Source organism: Scaptodrosophila lebanonensis, unplaced genomic scaffold (genome assembly GCF_003285725.1).
Source record: "Scaptodrosophila lebanonensis strain 11010-0011.00,11010-0021.00 unplaced genomic scaffold, SlebRS2 tig00001415-arrow-pilon, whole genome shotgun sequence".
Classification (NCBI taxonomy): Eukaryota; Metazoa; Arthropoda; class Insecta; order Diptera; family Drosophilidae; genus Scaptodrosophila; species Scaptodrosophila lebanonensis.
The window spans coordinates 3,616,113-3,632,964 of record NW_022060742.1 but is presented as its reverse complement, the minus strand read 5'-3'; the positions used below and the strand labels follow the sequence as shown (position 1 = coordinate 3,632,964).

At 37.9% G+C, this 16,852-nt stretch overlaps 1 protein-coding gene across 2 annotated transcripts; it reads right to left on the bottom strand.

Annotated features, from left to right (window-relative positions):
• Nucleotides 1-10,852: 10,852 nt before the first annotated feature.
• LOC115632417 (proton-associated sugar transporter A) lies at nucleotides 10,853-16,650 on the bottom strand. Of its 2 annotated transcripts, none has more exons than XM_030529554.1 (4): nucleotides 15,945-16,650; nucleotides 11,531-12,975; nucleotides 11,298-11,472; nucleotides 10,853-11,222 (listed from the first exon to the last, which is right to left on the bottom strand). In XM_030529554.1, the coding sequence occupies exons 2-4, from the start codon at nucleotides 12,922-12,924 to the stop codon at nucleotides 11,001-11,003; spliced, it is 1,791 nt and encodes a 596-aa protein (XP_030385414.1). In that variant the 5' UTR covers nucleotides 12,925-12,975; nucleotides 15,945-16,650; the 3' UTR covers nucleotides 10,853-11,000. The 2 variants fall into 2 exon arrangements, with proteins under 2 accessions (XP_030385414.1, XP_030385416.1); XM_030529556.1 differs by having other exon boundaries at nucleotides 15,985-16,006.
• Nucleotides 16,651-16,852: the final 202 nt, after the last annotated feature.

Genomic DNA, 16,852 nt, shown 5'->3' with positions numbered 1-16,852 from the left:
ATAGTTGGATATATGATGCATTGCATTGCAATGCTTTATGCACCTTGCGATCAAAGATTCGATTACGACAAATAAATATTATTACTCAAGAGAGAAATTACAGTGAAGCAGCGAAATACACTGTATCTTGAAATAAATCAGCTTTGTTTATGCGTTGTTCTATGCTCGTATAGCAGAAGCACGTAGGATGTTTTGTGCACAGTAAATAACTGGCAGAAGGAAGCATATATATATATATATATATATATATGTATATACATATATTGTTAATCGGGATGACTGGCCAAATCAATAAAGTGTTGTTCGTCCGTTTGTTCATCTGGCCTAGATTTCGGAATCGGTTCTTCTACTCTCTAGGTAATAATAATTTATTGTTAACCGCTTCCGAAACATTGGAGGATTTTAAACTCCTAAAAACCTTGTAACAACTCAAAACTAAAACAACTTTTTTTATTATTAGTTAATAACAGCGGAAGTGTCGTGCATCTGCAAAAAACACTAATTTGGCTAGTACGTACAACAAAAAATGATTGATTCGATATTATATTATAAATGTACTTTACAACTTTATTTTATAAAAGACAGTGAATAGCTTCGGTGCCACCGATAGTTGCTAATACCTTGTTCGTTTATAATACATATATGTTATTTTACTTCCATTCTATTCCAATCTTAAGTGTAAGAAATATAATAGATTGCTACAGAAGTAAAGTAATTCTACATTTTTATGTTATTAAACTATGCCCAACATATCGTAAAAGGTGAAATATTTAATGTAGCCTGAACCCCTAGAAATATTAATTCCACGCATTGTGGACTTTCGGGTACACATACTTATATTAGTGCAAGTTTTAAATATAAGGTAGCTACGTCTTGAAAAACTCCAATTATCGTATCTATCTCTATGTAAGTCCGCTAATTTAATATACTCTCTCTCTCTCTTTCTGAATGTCTCGCAAAACAACTTCAATTTATCTGCAGAAAGGTACATATTCAAAAAAAGAAAAAAAAAAAGAAGTCACGAGTCTGTGCGTATCACCTGCAATACTTTCTCGATATCATAATATTTATAAATAAATAAAGGAAAAAACAGAAGCCAGAGACGCGTCGGCGATTTAACGAACCGCACAAAGCGCAGCCGAGTGTGCTGAGTGCATTAAAGGTGCGCAGCCAGGAGACCGGCAAGAGGGGATGACAGTGATGGGATTGTGGCCGATGAAGGGGCCTATTACCAACAACAGCAGCAAAAGCAACACCTGAGATGACAGTAATAACTGCAGATAGCAGGCACACAATTCCTGCTGCTGTAAAGTCAACGTTGTCGTCATTGTTGTTGTTGTTGTTGTTGTTGCTGCTGCTTCTTCGTTTGACGTAGCTGCTGTACCGGGTCCTGGGCTCTTAATTAAGAACTCATGTTAATTGTAATTATTTGGCACATGAAATTTTTATTAATTTATGCCGCGCGCACACCAATAACAAATCGCACACACACATACACACACGAGCAAAAGGTTGACTGTAGTGGCTGAGCCGCTACCGCCACCGCTTCCCCTCTACCGCCCTCTCTCCCCATCGCCATCCCTTCTGCTGTAATGTAGTGCTAATGATGATGCTGCTTAGTATGCCAAGGTGTGCGTAACGGGCAACTTGGAGCCTTTCATCGTCATTCGCGTTGCTGTCGTCGGCGTTGAAATATAAAACGAGCAAATGATGGGGCTGCCAGCCATCATGTGGGCCCGCTTGCGCCCATAAGCAGACTATGGTGTGTGGCATAGTTGTGTGCCTGATGAGGGTTGCCAGATGTGAGGGTTGCCCGAATATCCGGGTTGCTGACATTTTGAAGGAATTGTTGGCAATGTAGTATGTACTATATGTGAGTCACAGACAGATAGAACAATATCTTTCTCAGGCAAATTTTTATATTTTGAATTTAAAATTACACACAAAGTCCAAGCAGAAGTAGTCTTAGATATGTGTTTAAAAATAATATGTTATTGTTACTATTAACACAAATTAAAGCCAACGCTATTTAGTATAAAAATTGCAACAAACCAAGACTCCACTGCTTTTACATATGCCTGTTCTGGTAATATTAACATCGAAGCTTGATTTTGTCCTAGGTTGTAGAAAATAATGCTTAAAATATTAAAATATTGAATTTACTTTATACAAAGTTTTTATTATTGGGAACCGCAGAAGAATATGAAATTTACCGTCACTACAAAATAATTTAATAAATATAAGTCAGGCACACTTGAATAAATCAGCTTTTGTAATTTACAAACAAAGTAAAATGTATGCTTCTGTGTGGAAAGTTAGCTTAAATCGTTAAAACTGCATTTAGGCTTTCACATTAAAAATCAATGTTATAAACCTCCTTTTACATATTTGATATTTTTATATAACTTTCCTGACTTCAAATTACGTGTTTATGATATCGATTTGTATTTGTCATTAACCCTTTTTAGCATTGTTATTGGGATCCTTTTACTGGCTATAAATATTTAAGGCATTTCTTAAATTAAACAGTAATCTCAAGTCTGTCTACACTTGAACTCTCAGGTACACTCGTCTCTTTAAACTGGCACTCTACTTGCATATTAAAAATAGACGAGTGCCACAGCGGCAACATCAGCAACCTCTGCATAACAACAACAGCGCGCCAACCGCTGCTACTTTGTCCCTTTTTGCCAATCCCCCCGAGGAGCGTTGCTGTATACGTATTGTGGGTTACGTTTGAAGAATTTATAAATATTTCATTAAACTGTGGACCATGGCAAGTTTTGCAGGCGTGTGAGTGCAGGGATTTGCTTCTGCGGCAGCGCTACTGGCAACCAACAACGGGCCTGGCCAGGGCTCGAATATCAGTGGAATAGTCGCTGGGTCCTATTTGGTGGCGATGATGACGCTTGTCGCGTTGATGATAATACAAGTAGAACGTAGCAGAAACGAAAAGGCAATGCTATGGAGAGCAGCGCACGTTCTATTTCATTGATTGATTGATGGCTGGCCCCATTTCAATGCATGTTTATACAAGTATAGTATAGAGCCGAGATATATAGTAGGTACAAACACATATACAATATATACGTAGATACGTTTTTCAGCGCATCAGCATTGATCGCTAGTCCGTTGGCTTTTGCTAATTGTTCCTGCAGCTGAGGGCACAAATGTATCACATGTACTCAAACGGAAAAGGAAGCGAACACACACACACACACACTGACACGCCACTGTTTCCGTTTAATGCACACACCCACACACACACACGCAGAGAGAGGGAGAGAGAGAGAGAAATAACAACAAAATTCACATTCTATTTGGGTGGCGACTGTGTGCGATTCTAACGGGATTAGCATGTATTTCACAAAAAAGTGACTGACATAGGTTGACAGTTGGTGCGTCGACGAGCAAGCTATTTACACATAGACAAAGACACGCAGGCGCCCATAAATTGAATGGACTAGCACTAGGCAGCCTTTTATGCATCAGTGGGGACGTAGTTGTATTTAAATTTCATTCTTGCAGAACAAAGACATAATAAATACATATAAACTCGTATACGTATATATGTGATTATATTTGACGATTATGACGTTAGCACGGGGCGGTTATCCACAACATTTAACTAAAATTGACAACCTATTCAGAGTGTAAGGCGATGGCAATAAGTTAATAATAATAGTTAACTAAAGGGTAATGATGGAAGATTTATTGTTCAATTTAATTGAATGTTGTTTGTAAACGTGTTTTATGTTTTAAATATGTTCGTGGCCGAAGAGCAAAGGATAACGTATGTATAATTCGAAACTCTTGAAATTAAAGTGAAGTACAAGAAGGGTCAAAGGGTATTAGCACTGTTAGCACTATTCAAATAAATGTAGCCATAACTGACCTAATTATTGACACCATTCGTTGAAGAAATTAGAACACAAATACTTTTATTTTGAGTGCACGTCCAGTTAGAATGAACAGATAATTAAAATAAAAGTTTGTGTGTTTATTAAGATATCCTGCATTTTTTTAATTTGTTATTTATAGGTTTTGTGGATGGGAGGGAATCAGTTTCTGAATATACATAAAATGTAATTGGTTCCCGAGAAATTTGTTAGAAATGTTATTTTTTAACCATAATTTTTTGATTATTATTACAAAGCGATGAAATAACTTGAAATTATTTATATATTTTTCTAAAATCACATAAACTTAAACCTAATGTATTTAAATAAATGCACACACATGCAATTGTTCGTGCATTCATCATTCGGTTTTATTTTCGCGTATCATTTTGTATCCTGCTGCCCAGTTTTCCTGGGATGGCACTCATTATTCCATGATAGGGAATGCAACAATTTTAAATGTACTATTCAAAGCTATACATCAACGAAAGCTTCATTCTTACATTTTACATATATGGTTGTAAATAGAGCTTAGCTTGGAGCTTTTAAATTGGATTGCATCTCAGATTTGAACCGCATGAAGTGGAAAAGCACAGAAAGCTTTGCAGGACTTTTATAGCTTATAGCTTAAAGCTTAAAATGTTTGGACTGCAAAATGAAAGTATAAAACATGTAAACATTATTGACAGATCCAGCACTGATTTTTTTTTTTTTGCTTTGAATTAACATTATTGTTGATAAACCAATGTACTTCATGCCTGCGACAATTGGTTTTCGTCACAATGGTGAGCTCTCTCATTGTCAAAGAATCTTACGCTAAAACTTTCCTTCTTTACTGGCCTGCCATTTAGAATAGACTGTGTGGCCTACTGCCAAAGATAATTTACGACACGCCCGACCATCGACAAATATCCGAGTGCCAACAAAATCGCAGACAAAAATGTTTCAGCAGGTAGACCAAAAGTTGTGCAAGTAGCGTGATAAGAAGAAATTTATTTGCGACAAATGTGAGAAGGTGCTTGGGGATTAAATATATTTGTAAAGTGCATGGGAAAGTGATGAACTTTAGAAGGCAAACAATTTTTAAAGGAAATCGAACAAACAATAAGAAAACATGGTACTTGAAAGAACAAGCTTTTCACTTGTTAACGCTCATTTAGAGCTAAACTTTGGACTAGAAAAAGGTATAAGAACTTTGGGGCTAGTTTCCAAATGAAGTATCACATCCTCTTTAACAAAATACTACGCCTTTCGGCTATTTTGGCTGCTTTACTTTCAAAATGATGATTATCTTGAAGTATTTAACTGCTACTGTGTGTTTTATTTTGTTTAAAATACGTATTGAAATTTCATTATAAACTCATAAATCAATGATAAAAATATATTCGTTTTTTTAGCTTTAGGAATAGGTAAAAAGTCTTTATATGAATAACAGAATACCATTTAATATCGATAGTTTTTATACTCTAATTAAACAAGACTTAAGTTCATTTATAAATATATATATTTTGAATAAGATAAACATAGGTAGATGTAGATTAAAGTTGCAGAAACTTGCGAAAAAGCTGCAAAGCATAAATATGAATTAATCGTTACATAAGTAAATATTAATTTCTTCTAATACAAGTAGTAAAACATTAAATATTTTGCCAAGAGCATATATATTTTTGCAATAGGGTCCGATTTTTTTTTATTATTTTGAATAAATTACGGCATTAAAATGGTTATTAAATAATTTGTTATGTTATGATGAATTTTGTTATACAAAGCCTCAACAAGTGATAAAGCTAAAGTTGGGTGTCCGGACTTTGAAGATACTCTGTACATGTGTATGTATGTATAGAATAATTAGAGTAATTAAGAAAAATTATGAAAATTTTAAGAAAATGTCAACCATTTTTTGATTGATTTTACATCCATTGGTATTGGAACACACGTAAAGAGTGCGTGTCTACATGAGCTTGTATGCAGTATATAGTTGATACAAAACAACAACAACTGCTGAGAATACATATATAACTTCCTTTACAATCTATCCTTTCTATCTACTTGTATGAAACCAATCATGATAAAACTTGGCACATATAATCACTAACTGCAAGTATTTGCAAATTTGAAAAATTCCAATAATTGCGGGAGTTATGAAATCACGACCTGCGGGGAAATTTCTGCGTTGAAGAAGTGCTTAAAAATATATAGCTGACTACTTATCAATTAGTTTTGGGGTTGAGAAATGTTTATGTTCATTAATTAAGTAAGACTGTCTTGTGACTTTCTGGAATATATCGCTACGCTCCAGCATTTTCAATGCGCGACTTGCATTTAAAAATTCAGTATACTTGTGTGTACATGCATAAAAGTATATACTACTTGTATGTATATGTATAGTATATGCCCACACATGCAGCGACAAGTGTTTATGCACTTCAATTCATTGTGTTTCACTAGCAAGCCCCCAATAAGCAAGTTGTCGACTGCGTTCTTCTGACTGCTGGCCTGGGCTGGAGTGAGATGGTGGGGGAGCTGTTGTTGTTTCTTACAAAAGTTATTCATACGCCATGTTGACAATAGTAGAAAATGCAATTTATGTTGGAAAAACATTGCGTAAGTGCATCCGAGGCGAAATTCAAGTAGCTGTAAGTGGCGGCATAGCCACCTAACCAAACAGTCAACCATCTAACGAACCGACCAGCAACCACCAACCACCAACCAACCAACCAACCAACCATGCAGGCAGTCTTGTAAAAGCATTGCCATATAAAGCAGCTAGAAATTCCAATAAAATTTTCATGCAATTTTCCTACTCACATGCAGAATATGTGCGTATGTCTGTCTGTTCATACAGTTGTATGTATGAATGTACAAGAACGTTTGCGCGCCTGCTGCTTTTAGTCTTGAGGCATCTCATGGTTTATGCTCCAGCATGTTGTGTGTGTGTGTGTGCGTGTGTGTGTGTGTGTGCGTGTGTGTGTGTGTGTGTATGAGGGTGTGTGTCACGGTGTCGGCAAATGCATATCTTAGACACTCAATAAGTAAAATAAACAATGCCAAGCAAGTGCCAAAATCAATTTGCTTTCCTAATGTCTGGGCTACTGGCAGCAGCCGCCTGCTTTTGCATTTTTGAAGCGGCAGCTATTCCGAATGTGTCAGATTCAGTGAAATTCATTATCAGTGCCATCATGTTCAGGCAAAGCCATTTTGATAAAAATACCTCGCATAGCGCAGCAATCCTTAAATCGGGAACATAATTACTAAGCATAAAAGTATTCAGCGGGATATATACAAACGTGAGCAGACGTTCTCCCATTTCCACATACCCAACCAAGAATCCTTTTTCAAACAAAGGTAAAATATTATTAATTAAAAATAGACGTGGATGTGATTCATTCTACAAAATTCATTTTTGTTGCATTCTTTAAGTTTGAAGCGGACTAACAATTAATTAGCTCCTTATGTTTTATTATATTAGTTATAGTACATACCTTGTTATAGTCTAATCAATGAAAAACTTGAATTATTAATGATGACTTACCTTTAAACAGAATAAACAAGTATAAATAAAGGGCAAGCACCAATTAACCTTAATCTGTAGTAGATCTATGATTATCTTGAATTATTGTGAAAGTTGCAAGATGCAAGTTCAATATACATAGTCTTAGTACACGGTAAACACTGTTTTTAGAGTAAAGTTGTGTTTGTGATTAAGTCCTTGAGATTGTTTAAGTGACAGACTATCCGGCATGATAAAAGTACTCCAAAGTTATCAGAGGAAGAACCCAATCAATAAACAAACTTCGTTTTAATATTCGAGCTCAAACTATCCCGTCACGCCCAAATATAATTTTAAATATTTTGGCACTCTTGGAGTGTGCTATAAGTGTAATTTATGCGTCTTTACACAAAATCACATACTACCAGTAAATACGTAGTAGGCACAAATGGAAATGTGTGTGTAGGTTGTCAGCCCTCTGTCTGTCTGAGGGACTCACCATGCATGATGGAGTCGCTGCACTGTGAAGCGCATGCGATGCGATGAGGCGCCCAGCCTTTAAATTTTTCTGTTGGGGGCTAAAATTCCAAATTACGAGATAAATAATGCATAGATAACGAAATTTATTACATTTCATGTCAGACAGTCAGACAGGCGGGGTCTCGGGTTTTCGGGTTTTCGGGCATTCAGGCTTTCGGGTCCTCGGCCAACGGCCAACGGCCACGTCCGGCATTCACAAAACTTTCGTATCAAACAGGCGTAAAAGCTGCAAACATATTTGGATTGGACGTTGCCTGTGCAGCCTTCTAATTTATGGCCCATGTTAGTTTTCCGATTTTGCTTGAAACTTCATCGAGACTGTAGTCTGCAGCCCAGCTGACACTTTTAGCTGCAGATGCTGCTGCCTACAGTATTTGAATTGACTGGGAAATGAAATGAAAAATAATGAAATCAAATGCAAAATACTTCAAGTTTCCAATTGTTATTAATAAAATTTCGAATTTTCGAAATTTGCAACCATATTATTTATACAAGTATTGTTTTTTGTTGTGCCAAAACAAATTTAAATTCAATAAAAACCATCAACAGTAGTGCCCCGCCCATTGGGCGGCCTTAACCCAATGCACTTGCTTATGTTATGGAAACAAAGTTAACGGAAAAGATGAAAAATCAGAAAAAAGGGGAAACTTTTCCGGTTGGCTGTGGCTTTGCTCTGACAGCTTCGCCTGCTTGGCTCCGCTTGATGTCTTCCTCATATCGCAGAGAGCTCTTCATAATTGCATTTGCATATTATTTCCCTTTTATTGCACATGTCGCCTGCTTGACATGCCCTCGCCAAAGCAGAAATGTGTATCAAAATGGCGTTGGCTGCGTTTGCTTGCGGCATCCACAAAAAATAGTTAAAAGTTAAGCGTTTCGCGGTGGCAAAAAATAAAATAATTTACATATAAATTATGATTGAACCCGCTCGAGATGCCAGTCAAGTTGGTTGGCTGCTAAAGAAGAATAAATGAATAACTGAAATGGCATTGAACTTTTTTCTTTGCAGCTCGACAATTAAAAATAAAAACACCATTCGAGTATCTACTAGAAATTAAAGAGCCCACAATTCTATTTACATATCTCTGCTTTGGGCATTCTCTCTGCCTAAATATCCAATTGATTTAAATATCAACTATTTTCATATTTTTCAATAAACTCAGAAGTTCGTGAAGCTCCATAGCGGATGAACGCTTTAGAGCTGTAGATTGCGCGCCTGCTCTACTCCCACCTCAGCTTAAGTTTGTGGCAGGAAATATAAATTGATAAAATTCACCTCCTGTAGTTTATAGGGCTTGAAGTCAAGTGTTAACCGGAATAAATTGCTTCGGATTCCGCGGTATTACGAACACCAAGAAAGCGAATCTGAGCGCAAATCAAATGGAAACCCGTAGTTGTGAAACATCCCAAAAAATTTATTGGTTATGGAAAATCAAATACAAATGGACTGATAATATATTGAATTGTTGCTCTTACAATTATGTAGATCATCCCCTGGACAGACGGCCATGACTGTCTCTATATCTTATCTCGTTCTCCTGATCAAGATGTGTTCATACTACTCCCCTTGACTAATTAAGAACCGTAACTGTACTGAAAAATATGTTTTTTGTAAGGGACTTAGTTTTTTTCAGTATTTTGAGAACAACAAAATGGACAAATTAATTTAAATGTAGTCTTCAAAGATGAACAAAGCAGCTTGTATTAAAATTTTCTGATTCGTCAATTTAATGAACTACGTCTGTATTGCCAATTGACTTCAAAGTGTACAACTTTATATTGTTCCATATTAGGGATACACTGCTACCAACATGAAAAAGAATGGAGATGTGAATAAAGTTACAAATATATGAAACGAATTATTTACAAGTACATGGCGTAGGACCTTTAATTTAACGAATATGTAGAAGTGTTTCAGTTTCTAAATGGAGAACATGTACTTACCAAAAGTAAAATAAAAGCAACAATAATAGCAGTGAACTTTTACTTCAATTTGAGATTTATTTCATATCCCAGTTAAGGAAAAGCAGCAACAGTTGCGCCTTAAAAGCCAAAACACTCTCCCACTCATCCCCCATTCGGCACTCATCGACTGTTTTCGTAAACAATGCCAATGCATATAGATTTTGGGGCTGTTGCAGGATTGCTGCCGCAATTTCGAGCTACTCAATCGCAACCATACCCATTGATAAGCACACACACATACACACACACACACAGACACACGAGCATAACCATACAAACACAAGCAAACACTGAGAGCTGGTGCTGCTCGTCAGCGCATCGCCAGTTTATTTCCCGGATAAACGGTGCACGTGATTCCCGTTTAAGTCCCTACAATCAAACCTGAAATGAATTTACCTTTGCAGATTTGTTACGACTTTGTTGATTATAAGACAATCAGCGATTGTTATTTGTTCAGATTTAGGAAAACCTAAAAAAAGAGTTCAAGTTCCTCAGAGCTGGAATGACTCTTAAATATGCGTATCGATAGGCTTACCGTTTTCAGTTATAGACAGCAATCGGAAACGAATTACTTTCGGCTTTATCTTTTCAAAATTGAGGCGTGATCTTATATGGCAGTGAGTCAGCTTCGCTTCACGATGATGCCAAAGTCAATGCGCTCAACTTATTTAACACAATTTATCACTCAAGCGGCGACGGAAATAAGTTTGTGACATTTAAAAGAAAGTAGAGACGGAGCTGAACCCATGCAGCATGTGCTGCTGGCGAGGAAATTGTGAGCATTGGCGTAGTAAAAATTAAAGTTCAGGAAATTAAATGTTACAAATGCCATGCACGAACGTCAGAGTTAATATCCGCCTTTTGTCTTAGCAGGTAAGAGTATGCAAAGCTAAAAACGGCACAGCCTGAAATTATGCAACGTCTTCTTTCTTTATTTATATGCAAAAAATACTAGCACTACAATACATACTTAGATCTCTACACAGATGTCTACACAATTGCACATAGAGTAATTGAAAATTGCGAACCAATCGCAAGTTATTCAAAGCAAGCCCTTAAGTTGTTGTTAATGAGTTCGTGAACAAACACGAAACTCTCTCCATACTCTACACATACAGCACAAACATGGCCGAAATGGCAGCTAAGAAGGATAAGACAGTCGAGGCGTACAGAATGGCGCATGTGGTTCCCATCCAGGAGACTAGCGGACCCACAAAAAGAGATACGATGAGTTGGGCAATAAATACCATGCTGCTGATAATGGCCACATCTGTTCCTAAGCCACGTGCCTGTTTCAGTGGCACTGTCTCTCCATTGTGCACGTGGAACTAATGTCAGGGCGAAGAATATGAGATTAGCAAAAGAAAAATCAAAAAAATATTTTTAAGAGAGATAGTACTTACGCAGTTTTTGGCATGGTAGTTCGCCACTAACATGAATGGCAAGGTAAAGAGGGTGCCGTACAGAATGCCCGCCGAAGTGCTGAACACCAAGACGCCCCATTTCGTGGGCCACAGTCCCAAAATAAGCATGCCTATTCCGTAGTAGACCATCCCGCTTATATACACCGCCTTCGTGCTGCAACAAAGAGTCAATTATAGACACAGGAGTAAAAGAGACTGACTGCCATGCTCACCCAAACCACTTCATCAGCTTGGTCACAGTTAGCGAGTATACCGAACAGGATAGTGCATAGATAGACATGCCCCAGCAGCCAAATCGCACGCCCTCCTCATAGAGCAACGCCAGTTCCGAATTGGGCGACGCCGAGGGATCACCGTGGAACACCGCCTCACCAACAAAGTCCGTGAAGTATAGGCAATAGGTGACGTGCCCCATCCAGCAAAGCAAATTCGTAAACGCCAGGATGCGCATCGATTTTGGCATAATGAAAATGCTCTTGATATAGGCACCGAGCGTAATGGGCGTCTCTACATTAGAAGACTGCTCAACATCCTGGGACTTGTTCGTCATCTTCGGAGAATAGCCATTCTGATAGCTTTCCTGCATCATTTCGGATTGCCTTAAATCGTCTGCCATTTGCAACTCCAGCGTCGTTGTCTCTTTAATGTAGTAAATGGCGTTGTTATTCTTTTTCAACTCCTGCTTGATGGCCGCCTCGGATAGTGGACGTAATAGCTCGTCCCGCTCGATAAGCTCCAAGGGAATCTCACGTAGCGTGGTGATCGTAATGATGTAACAGATAACGAAGATAATGGTGACTAGGCCAAACACCGTGGGTATATTGCCGCCCAGAAAGTTGCCAAAACTCGTTGTCTCCCAATCAATGCCACCAATGGCATAGCCAATGGTACCGCCAAATCCAGCGAAAAGTGTAAACATAGTGAGTGCACGCGGCTGCTCCTCCGGCACGCACATATCAAGCAAGTAGGTGCGTGCTGGCGTCTGACAGGTGTCCGCATCAAAGTCCAGCAAGACCATGCCCAGAATTGTCAGAATGACAGCATATTTAAAGTTGGCGGGCGAAACCTCCTCCGTCGCAGGTGCCACCAATGCTGCCACAGTCCCATCACCGATCAAATTCGTATAGTTATTCACCATAGGCTCTGTAATGTTATAGCCCACATCGCCTAGCAGTTCGCCCAGCTGCTTGCCATATGGCACCAGTATAAGGCCGCATAGGATTCCCAACGAAAGCACGGATATGATGGGACGACGACGACCCCAACGCAATCTACAGCGATCACTCACACTGCCCAGCAGCGGCGACACGAAGAACCCTATGAGCGGTGACAGACCCCATGCCATGGTCATGTGCTTGTGATCGATGCCGATCTGCAGCAGAATCGGGGACACGAATGAGGTCTCCGCCGCATACGCGAACTCAATGGCCATCGCGATGGCAGAGAGGCGGAAGAGCTCGAAGCCCGTCTTGCGCCGAAAGACATGCGAATAGTCTGCATCTTGGGTTCGTGCGTGATTCTCGCGTGTCTTCAGCATATACTTGATCATCGGATTCTTCGACGATGACAGCTCTGCGGCCAGAGATGGGGCGGCAACTCCAACCATCGTGCAGATCTGGGCTCACAAATCTTTCCAAAATTCGCCTTAAATATATCTCTGAGAGGCAAACAAAACAGAAATCGAAATGATAAAATGGTTAAGTTCTCTGACATGCTCATGCTTAACGTAAAATGTTTTCAATTACTGCAGCGCTTGCATTCCTCATTCCGTTCTCTTAAATGTTCGAGGCATAAATAAAACACGATGAAGACTGAAGACATTGAACTTAATTAATTGAAACGTCAGCTTCAGCGCGTCATATGATAGACGTACATATATTTACGATTTATCTAAAGCTCCATAAACGAAATATGAAATATTAATTGAACAGACTACGAGCATTGTCGAAACATAAATTGGAACTCAATTGGAGCTTATTTACTCTGAGCTTTCCAAGGCCTAGGGCTTATGGCTTTCTTTAAAAAATCGTCTATATGGATTTGCTAAACGCGAATGGATTATGCTTATGCACATATATATACGTTTATATATGTTAGTGAGTATATTATGTCTAATCTTAATTTTCGTTTTGTTTACAAACAAAATAATTACAAGCAAGAAAAATAGGCAATGCACAAAATCAATGCATCGCCACACTCACATATAAATATGTATATATATATATATATACATATATGTATATACAATCATTTCATATCGGTTTGCAGCGGCACGACGTACCGGATTCTTATCAGGTGCCTTTGTTTGTCTCGGTTGAAATTTAGCCCACAATTGGACTTGTAAGTTGATTCTATATTAATAATTATAATGCCAATCCATGTCTGCGAATAATTATTAGAAATAAACATTTCAAATATCGCACTGACTGGGTCAGCATTATTTATGAATTAACAACGATTTGTTTTCTCTAAAGTTTGTTCGATAAATCCATAATCAGGTCTTGTGCTACTACTACTATATATTGGCCAACAGCATCATGATTTTAAATTGTATTATTCTGCTCCAATATATTTAAATACCCAATTTTCGATGCAGGAATGCTGAACTTTTAGTTCGGTTCCCAAGTGGGATATTTATCCAGTTAGTTTCATTAAACAGCCAAATAAAAAAAGTATTACGATAAACAGAGGTTTATAAAGTCTTTTTAATAGAAAAGAGCTGTTGCTGCGTTATGCGAATTTTTGTGATGCTTTCCGCGAAGTTTTATTAACTCAGTCTATAATCTGATTGCTAGGCTACATGTGATTCCATTTTTTTTTTTGATTTTTCGGCGCGATGAATAGCACGTCTATTTGTCAACCATTGAAACCATTGTCGTTAAAAATTGTGCTTCAGCACGTGCTCAAGAAATCGAAGAAAGCCAGCTGAGGGGCCTAGACTTTTTAGTTAAACTTATTGTTTTTAAATAAAAAGGGAAATAAATGGGATCGACTAAGGAAAAGTTATAAGCATATATAAATATCGTGCTCTACCTTTGTTTTTTTGTTTAAAATGTATCACAGTTCGTGTTCGCTTTCTTAAACGTGAAGAAATGAATATTTGTCAGGCCCGGTATAATAGACTTCGTCTATTTAGTTTTTAATATTATCACAGCTTTGATTTGTTCACATATATGTATATCGCACAACACTTTAAGGCTCGCTAAATAATTCTAGTGTCCTTCTGCTTGAACTTCACGATGAACCACATTGTTAGGCCACTAAATAGGTAAGCGGATATCTGCGACACTTTCGTTGATGCATATGAATTGGGTGTTTATTAGACGCTAAACGATTGAATTAATTCAATAATAATAGTTAAATAGCTCCGACTAGCTGCGTCTAAATTTCGAACAACCAAAACGCCTCGAGTCCAAGTCACTACTGAGACTTGGCGGTGGAGATACGTTGACCAAATCGCATAAAGCTTAATCAACAGAGCTGTTGTGACTATACAAAATATTTTATTTAAGATACAAAAAACTAATTTGTGCGCTTGTGGGTGACGTTGACATCGCGGGCCATTGTCGCTCTAGCTGCTCACAAATGTCGGCCGACACAAAGCGAACTGCGATTGTGAAGTACGAGTGTATATGCACATATGGGTCTAATTGAACAGAGCTGCGGGTCACATGGGTGGGCGTATTGGTCTGTACTTTCTGTGGCACATGGCCCAGGGCACAAAATTCGTACTATGCAATACACTTGAAAATAAAATCAACATTTAAAATATCGCACTGACTGGGTCAGCATTATTTATGAATTAACAACGATTTTTTTCCTCTTAAGTTTGTTGTTGTGATGATGGGTGACTAGGAAGTATTGATAATGAAGAACCGGTATCGGAATTGGTTGGTCGGTCTGTGAATGACTTGTAAAAAAACTGGAAAGATATTGCTGTTTGCCATCTGTCGTTTGTCGATGCCACAGCTGTTGGCTTTCGAAGAAAGTGAAAGTTTTTATAGATATATTTGACGATACCTGTATCTGTGCGTATTTTGGCTGGTCTAAGTGGGTCAAGGCTAGGGTGATTCGAGTTCAAGTTCAAGTTTAGTTTCTGTCTGCAGCTCTTCTGTCTGATTCTCAAAGCGGAAACGAATTGTGGTCTCCACAGCTGCTTTGGATACTATGTATATGAATACTATACATAAATATTGACCGATTAGTGTTTACCATACAATAGATTTTCACACATAAAACCTTTTTTATTTGCTTGCCTTATTTGCAAAGATTTCCAATTTACATGAAGCGCAGCTGCTTTAAAATTCAAATATATTTTTTATTGGTGCGAATTTTACTTTAACACGATTAATTTTGAACAATGTTTAATAGATGAGGTGCTCGTGCTATCGCACATAGGCATGCCATTATTATAAAAAGGGAAGTTAGGCATAATTTGTAACTTAACTGAGCTTGAACACGACATTCCGAAGAATAACAATTTGTGAATTCGACGGCCTGCTTTGAACTGAGAAACGGAATCTATTAAATCTATGACATAACCCATTATCAATCAGTATTTAGTCATACAACTAAGTGTCGAATTAATAATTGGCTAATTAAACTATGTAATTTTGTAATACTTACCTAGAGGAAAATAAATGTTTCTACTTAGTTTGTGAATTACTTTTTGTTTTCGCTTTTGCTTGTGTCGGTTTTTTTAAAGTTAAGTATGTATATTTTTGGATTGATTTCGCACGATTAGGTCAACAATTTTATTCACTTTGCTCGCTTTTTAATGTCAATAAATGATTTTTTCTTAAAGTTTTTCTCTTGCACAGATTCTTAAACATAAAATATATTTTGGTTTTCTTCAACTTCAATTGATTCTGGTCTTGGTTTTGGGAGCGAGCGAAGACGTTGCACTTGTGGGCGGGCGGCGGCAGGGAATTCACTCTCATAACTCTACCCATACAATCGAATACAATGTGCGCAGAAAGTTCAAGAAAATTCGTAATTATAGAATCCGGGTTTTTCAAATAGATTATAGTTCGATTTCGCACAAGTTGTTATTATTTGGGTTTTTTCTTAGACGCTCGAAGTGTTTATTTTTATATATGTAGCTATCTATCTGATTTGTATCTCGTGCACTTTTCGAGCACTGGCGACGGCGACTTGGATTGAAGTTTGGGTAGACATGAAAGATACGGGTATTTTCGATTGATGAAGTGCGTGAATATCGCACCGTCACGGAAAATATTTAATTACAATATTAAGTGGATACTCATGGACTTTCCGGTGACGTTTTGTTTTTATTTTTCCTTTTGACTTTGACGCTATTTTTGGACCTCCGGCTCTGCGACGATTATTATGTTCGATTACGTGCGATCGAGACTGCTGCTTCTCCCAGTTGTTTGAAGACTGACTGAACTGTTTGCAGCTAGGCGCACGATTTTATACACACATCATGCAGCATACATATGCATGCATGTGTACATGTGTGAGTCAACGCACCCCTACACACACACCCACACACATCCAGATATTCTCTCCCA